Source organism: Corella eumyota, chromosome 3, assembly GCF_963082875.1.
Source record: "Corella eumyota chromosome 3, kaCorEumy4.1, whole genome shotgun sequence".
NCBI classification, from domain to species: Eukaryota; Metazoa; Chordata; class Ascidiacea; order Phlebobranchia; family Corellidae; genus Corella; species Corella eumyota.
The window spans coordinates 4605100-4612241 of NC_137492.1; the positions used below are offsets into that span (position 1 = coordinate 4605100).

Genomic DNA, 7142 nt, shown 5'->3' on the forward strand with positions numbered 1-7142 from the left:
TCGAAAAACTTAAGACACAAGCTTAAATCACAGTTAAATTACGAATCTATTGTGTGCAAATATAATACGCGATCCGCGAAAAATAAAAGAGAATGACGTCACGCGCGATGGCTTTTTTCCTGCCGCTTAAAGCAAGAGAATGCGTCCGCAATTTTGTAACAAATCGAAATCCTATGCAAACACATATGTCAAAAATTTTAAACCCGACAGAAATATGTTGAAAAAACTAAACCCTTAAATAAACATTACACGACATAACACAATCTGCGTTGATTAAAATCTTAATTAAAGTTTGAATTGTTATTAAAATTTGTCGGTTTTAGATTAAGACCTATTAAACATACATTACAATTAGATTAATACCAATTGACAATTCCTAATATTATGTATTGATTCTGGTTATATTAAAAGTTAAATCGTTTTCTTTTGGGCACATTTAAAGTGTAACCCCAACACTAATATTTTTTTTTTTAATTAAATTATCACCATATTGTAATAACGTTCAAATAAGTAACAAATTTTACTAACACCTTGTTTGTTAAATGTCCTAATTAAGACAATTAATTACATTATTATGTGTAAATTAAATTGCCTTACTCTGATATTAATACCTGTGTCAAAACAAAAAAAAAATAAATTTATTGAAAAAATATTTTAAGCATTAGTAAAAATCCTATTTTCAAAATATAAATTCTATTTTGAACTTAATTTTTAATTTAATTTATAATGCCAAATCATCGACTCAAAAATCAAAACAATTTATTACTGCAAAAAATTACTTAATTCACCAACAACTTACAGAAAGAAAGAAATAGGTATAATCTTAATTTGTACACATTTTTTGTTCATTTGTTTTATTAACTTTTTTTTATCATTCTAGTATTTAGTTGCTAATATAAAATTTTTAAACAAGGCAAAAGGCACTGAAACATGAAACAAATAGAAGCAAACACAAAACCTTACGCTGTAATTCCCTATTTGCCTATGCTTAAATAGAAACTATTTATGTTTTATACAGTCATATTTTGGCAACTAATAATATTAAATTACTATAAAATTATCCGAACAAATTTTAGATTAGAAACATTGAAACAAAAACACTCACCTAAAATTGTAAAAAAATTAAAAAAATCTTCATAAAAACATTTTATTTACGTTAAATTAAGACTTTAATTCTTACCTTAAACATCTTGTGCTCTTGTATTGTAAATTATTTGTTTACAAGAAACACGTGCATTAAATCAGAGTTTCCAAACAGTTTTTTCCCATTTTTAATTTTTCTTAATTTTATAGTTTATCCTCAACAATACCCTAAAAACTTTCAAAACAAAAAAAACTATTTTACCCACTCTAACAATACAATAAAATAATTTTACTAAAAAAAAGAGCGCTTTATTTTATTTCCTTTTGCAATTTTTTTTTAACCTTTTAACTAATAAAAGATTATTTTAAAAATCTATCATAGATATCTAATAACTATTTTATTTATTTGGGCGTTTTTTTAATATTTGACTTAAATTTAAAAGTACTTAACGCTTAAATGCAAAATAGAAATTTTCTAAACAACAGCACAATTTCAATGTAGTACAAAACTGCAAAGTGTAAATTCACAATTTAAAATTTCCTAAAAAAAATTTGACCAAAACGTTTTTGACAACCATTACAGCACATTCAATAAACAATACTACTTAATAAAGTTTACATAAATAAATAAAAGGCACTATGCTACATATGCAAGAAAGGGAAAATACAAAAAATGTACTGCCAACCAAAAAAAAGTAAAAACACACACTGTATATATGTAAGCAATAAAATATTAAAAGCTACAACAATAGATTTGGAATATATATATATATATAGGGTATTTAAATGTTAAAAACAACAGCATAGTTATCAATAAAATGCTTTAATTGTCAAATTTGTAAAACATAGGCAAAGTTAGGTTTCTGTTATTAAAGGTTGTAAAATAAAATTTAATACATTATTAAATTCAGAAAAACACACAAATAAAATAGTTTAATGTCAAAACAATTGTTTAAATTTAAATGTAATTTTGGTCAAAATTGCTTAACACTAAATTTATTAAAAAAATATACTTTAAAAAAACTAAACTCAGTTGGTCAATAATAAGTCTAATGTCAAAGAAATTTAACTAATTTTTTTAATATTTTTTTGTAATTTGATCGCCAAGGCTTTTAATTTGCTAATAACATTAATATTAGTATAGTATATACACTAACACAATATTTACCATTTGCATTTAAATATTATAACCCTTTTTTAAAATCTCACTTAGGCAATAAATAAATTTTTAATTAACTTAGTTTTATGTGCAAAAATGTTCACATTAGTGATTAGTTTATTAAAATTATTTTTGAAATTTCAAATATAACTTTTTTTATCTTAAAATCTAAAAAAAATATGACTAAAGTCTTTAATTAATATACTGTTGACATTATTTGCCTAGTAAAAATAGTTTTTTAACAGCTATTACATAAACGGCTATTACATAATAATCTGTGGTTCTGGGACAGAAGTGCTTATACTTTTATGGGGTAAAATTCGAACCCCATTTAGATAAATTTCATCTTTCACGTTCACATCTTCACCTAAGACCGTCACATTTTCCAAACGAGCCTAAATAGCCAAAAAAGATAATAAAATACAACAAAAAAATTGAGTTGTAGCAACATTTTAAAGCAGTTAAATCAAATTACACAATAAAAAAATTTTAAGATTCAAAAACAATATTTTTTATAAATAAAAAACTCCAAAACTCGAAAACTTTACTTACCCATTTCCCCACTTTAGATTGCCATCCAATAATACATGAATCCAGCCATGCGTGGGACTTAATAATTGTTCCTTTCATAATCGTGCATCTTTTGATTCGAACCCCATCCTGAATAACAACACCGGGTCCCAAGACAACATCGGGTCCAATTTTACAATTATTCCCAATAACTACAGAAGGGTCCTTTAAAAAAAATTTTAAAATAATATTTTGTAGTTGTTTAAACTGGTTTTAATATATATTATATTCAAGCTGAAAAATTAAAAAAATTAGAATTTTCTTTTGATAAGGAAAAAATGTTTTAATATTTGTAAAAGTTGAAATATTTTGGTTAAATACTTACCACTAAGACATTCCCACATACACTTTCATCTTTATGCAACTTCTCGGAACATTTCTGCTTCAAACTCTTAAGATACATGCACATTCCTTTTAGAAAGTCTTTAGGCTGACCAATGTCCATCCAAAAGTCGTCCAACTCCATGCAATATAGTTGATCTTGTTCTGCCATATATGGAAATACATCTCTTTCAACTGACATTGGTCTCGGCTAAAAAATAAAATTATTAATTTTTTAATATTTGACAAAAGTAATTTTAAGTGATCAATAGTTTTTAGATATCTAAAAATTGTATTCAGGTTACATTTGTTTTCAAGCATCTAGGTGTTAGTTTTTGATCAAAAATTATTTTTAAAATATTTTTTTTAGTTTTGATTTTATTAACATATGGTTACCTGTATTCTTGATAAAACTGAGGGATTAAAAATATACATTCCAGCATTAATTTTATTCGATACAAACTCTTGAGGCTTTTCAACGAATCTATAAAGAAATGAAATTAATTTAAAAAAGTATGGAAAAAAATCAAAAGCAAACTTACTTACTTAACTACCAGTTAAATTCTAGAAAAATGCATAGTAACCTGGTATATAATATTAAAGAAGTTTAACATTAACATTAAATTATACTAAAATGTTTAATTAAATAGGTTTATTAAAAAAGAACTTTAAAAACTTAAGCCTATGGACTAATTTTATTAACTAGTTAAAAAAGAATTATGATTTTAAGTCTAATCTGACAATTAAAAGGGCAGGATTTAACGTAAACACATAATAAGATTAAAATTAAATGTATAAACAAAATATAAAATTATAAATATTAATAGGATTAAATATTTAAACATGAACAAGTTTGAAAATTAAATCAAACTTAATTAAATTTTTACAAACTTTTTAATAAAATAACTCATTTGATACTAGAGGTCTTAGGCTTGATTCCAGCTGCCTCCAATTTGCTATTTACTTGTTTATAATAAGATGGTACTGATACCAGAATACTATTAAAATAAAATAGTTATAAATATACTATACCTATGTATTCTTCCGGAATCTTTTTCATAAACAACAACCCCATATTTTGATGGTTCTTCCACTTTAGCAACCTTTAGTTAAAAATAAATTTATAGTTCATACAAAAAAAAAAAAAAAAAAAAAAAAAACATACAAAAAAAAATTTAAATACCTTCTTGAAAATAAAAGAATAAATTTAAAGCATTGAGACATACCTGTATTTATAAAGTAAAAATAACAAAAATAAAACAAAATCAAAAAATATTATTTGAAAATATATTGTGAACAATTGACCATTCTGCTTCCTAGATCAAAAAAAAATATTTGCGACATAAAGAAGGTTAGTTGGCCTAAAATTTACTACATAATTACACCCACATAATTTAAGACTTTTATTATTACCTTAAAAGAATTATTACAGTGACTAAAATCATAATTGATAGGTAAATAATTCTAAACCAAAATATTCTTACCCTGAACATCCATTTTATACGAAACTAAATCATTTTAAGCAAAAAACTAAAGTATAAACCATGCCATTTCACTAGTATTAAAAAACTTACACAGATTGTTCCTTCTTTTCCGTGAGCTTTATGAAATTCTAGCATTTTTGAAAAGGGGTAACCACTTATGACATCACTGTTCAGCACAAAGAATGGTTCTGAGCAGTCGTCACCACCTAAATGGTGTTTGGCAAGTGCAAGTGGACCAGCTAAAAAAAGGTGAAAAAATTGAGATTTACATATCAAACAAGATTATAAACAAGATTATATAATTTAGTAAAATTGTTAATAATATAATTTTAACAACAGAAATATAATAAAGAGATTTAAAAAAGCAAACAGCTCTAATTGTTATGTTTTGGTCATATAACATTCAATAAAAGTGGGCTTGGTCAAATTTTGAATCTGCTATTTATATTTATAAAAACAGGCTTTACCATTAATATCCTGTTCTATATTTCTCCATACTAATGTCCTAATTACACCCAATGTATTGGTATTTTATTACTGACTAATTAAAGTTACTGTAGAGCAATTTATTTAACATAAAAAATATGACCAAAATTTAAACAAAATGATATACAAAATATCTAATTCGTATTTACCAGTTCCTAGGGGTTCTTTTTCTTGTGAAAATATAATCTCAATTCCCAGCTAAAATATTTATAATTAAAATAACACTATACAAATAAACATTACTAAAACTTTAACCTAAACAGGAATTAGAAAAAATCTAATTTAGAAACAACAGTTGGTTTTTGTTTTAGATGTACATATTAAATTTTTTAACCATTTTTTTAATTTTTGGCTTACCCTTTTTGCATGTTCGTTCATTACAATTTCCAAGACTTCAGACATATAACTAACAGCTAGAATTACCTTTGTAACTCCGGCCTGTCAAAATAAAAAAATAAATTATAACTATTTTAAAAATATATATCTTAAAATCCCCAAAATTCAAGTAAAACAATATATTTAGTTTAAAATAAAAAAAATCATGTTTTAAAAATAGTTCAAAAAATTAACTTTTTTTGTTTAGCTTAAAATAATCACCTCGACCAATGCTTCAACTTGGTGCAACATAATTGGTTTGTTACCAAATGGCACCAGCGGTTTTGGTGTGCTAAGCGTTAGTGGTCGCAATCTGGTTCCAAAACCACCAACCAAAATTAAAGCCTTCATTTCGTTAGGGTTTGGTTTTATTTCGTTTGCTAAAACAAGATTTTCATTTGGAGCCATTTTAAAATTTTTAATTATTATTAAATAATTTTTAGTTTAAACAATTTTTAATCCTTTAAAAAAATGATAAACTTTTTAATACTGTTGTTTAACATAAAGTCCAAAATAATAGCCTAGAATGCCATAATTGTATCAATAAATTATACAATTTTTTAAATAACTTTAAATAATTTTTAGTTAGTATAATTTAAAAATTATTAAAATTTACAAAAACTCGAAATAAAACAAAAAAACTATTAAACAGCTTAAAACTAAAAATTTTTATAATCCTATCTTACAGGGTTTGTTAGAATGAGTATTAAACAAAACTAGCGAATAAAGTTCTCATATGCCCCAAGGCAACAACCATAAAATATCTTGAATTACCTGAATAACAAGAAGTTGTGAAAGTTCTCTTTTTTCTTCACTGCAACTGTTTTTTTCAATTGTTTTAAAGTTTAATCAAAATTTGACTTTTAATATTATTATCAATTTTAAATTTAATAGCTTGCAAATACCTAGAAAAATTTAAAAAAATGTTGTTTTAAAATTAACTTACCACCTTATATCATATTTTACAATTAATTAAGTAGTTAAACAGTAGAAATTTCAAGTTCTTAAAATAGCATGCACTGAATAACTACTAAAGTGATACAAGACATTGACCAACAGACTAATCAGCTATTTAAACAGTTAAATGTCTGAAAGTTAGCATAAAACCTTTAAAAAGTTAAGTTATGTCCTAATTTTCTGTAAAGTTTTTACCACACCATTTATACTGCAGTCCTTATGCTTTATATATTGAGTTTGATGACTATAATCAGATAATCTTTCTAAACAAACTTTAAAAAACAAAACGAGAACTAGCAGACCAGACTAATCCTTGTTTGATTGTTGTTTTTTCTTTAAACTAATGTTGTTTATGTCAAATGGTCTCATATGTATTTAGATTTAATAAAAAGTTATAAAAATTAATAACCATCTATCTTTACAAGAAGGAAAGTCTTACAAACAAATTTTATTTACCTTAAAAAGATTTTTTTCATTAAAAGTCAAACAAAATTTCTGTGACACGGTTTACTTCGTTATAGCGAAAAACAGCTACTACGGAGTTCGGTCAGGGCTGGTAACAGATTTATGTTTTAGAATAATAACCATAAAAATTCATTTTACTTTATCCTCGAAATTTAAATAGTAAATTTACAATCAGTACCCTTATACACTGATTTTAGACTTTTGCCACCTAGATTTTACATTTGCTACCTATAAGCTTTAAT

The 7142-nt window shown here is 24.6% G+C and overlaps 1 protein-coding gene across 1 annotated transcript; it reads right to left on the reverse strand.

The window, feature by feature from the left end:
- Window positions 1–1490: 1490 nt before the first annotated feature.
- On the reverse strand, window positions 1491–5886 carry LOC145744529 (mannose-1-phosphate guanylyltransferase catalytic subunit beta-like). Its single transcript, XM_082562390.1, has 9 exons — window positions 5701–5886; window positions 5461–5541; window positions 5253–5301; window positions 4708–4856; window positions 4166–4236; window positions 3530–3617; window positions 3138–3344; window positions 2795–2977; window positions 1491–2637 (listed from the first exon to the last, which is right to left on the reverse strand). Exons 1-9 carry the CDS (start codon window positions 5884–5886, stop codon window positions 2506–2508), a joined length of 1146 nt encoding a protein of 381 aa, XP_082418516.1. The 3' UTR covers window positions 1491–2505.
- Window positions 5887–7142: the final 1256 nt, after the last annotated feature.

Bases quoted from the DNA above. Each gene is read 5' to 3' on its own strand.
- LOC145744529 (XM_082562390.1), bottom strand. From the start codon at position 5,886: ATGGCTCCAAATGAAAATCTTGTTTTAGCAAACGAAATAAAACCAAAC. The intron at 5,542-5,700 runs GTGATTATTTTA...TTATTTTGACAG, and splicing joins AAGTTGAAGCATTGGTCGAG to GCCGGAGTTACAAAGGTAAT. The intron at 5,302-5,460 runs GTAAGCCAAAAA...TAAATATTTTAG, and splicing joins TGAACGAACATGCAAAAAGG to CTGGGAATTGAGATTATATT.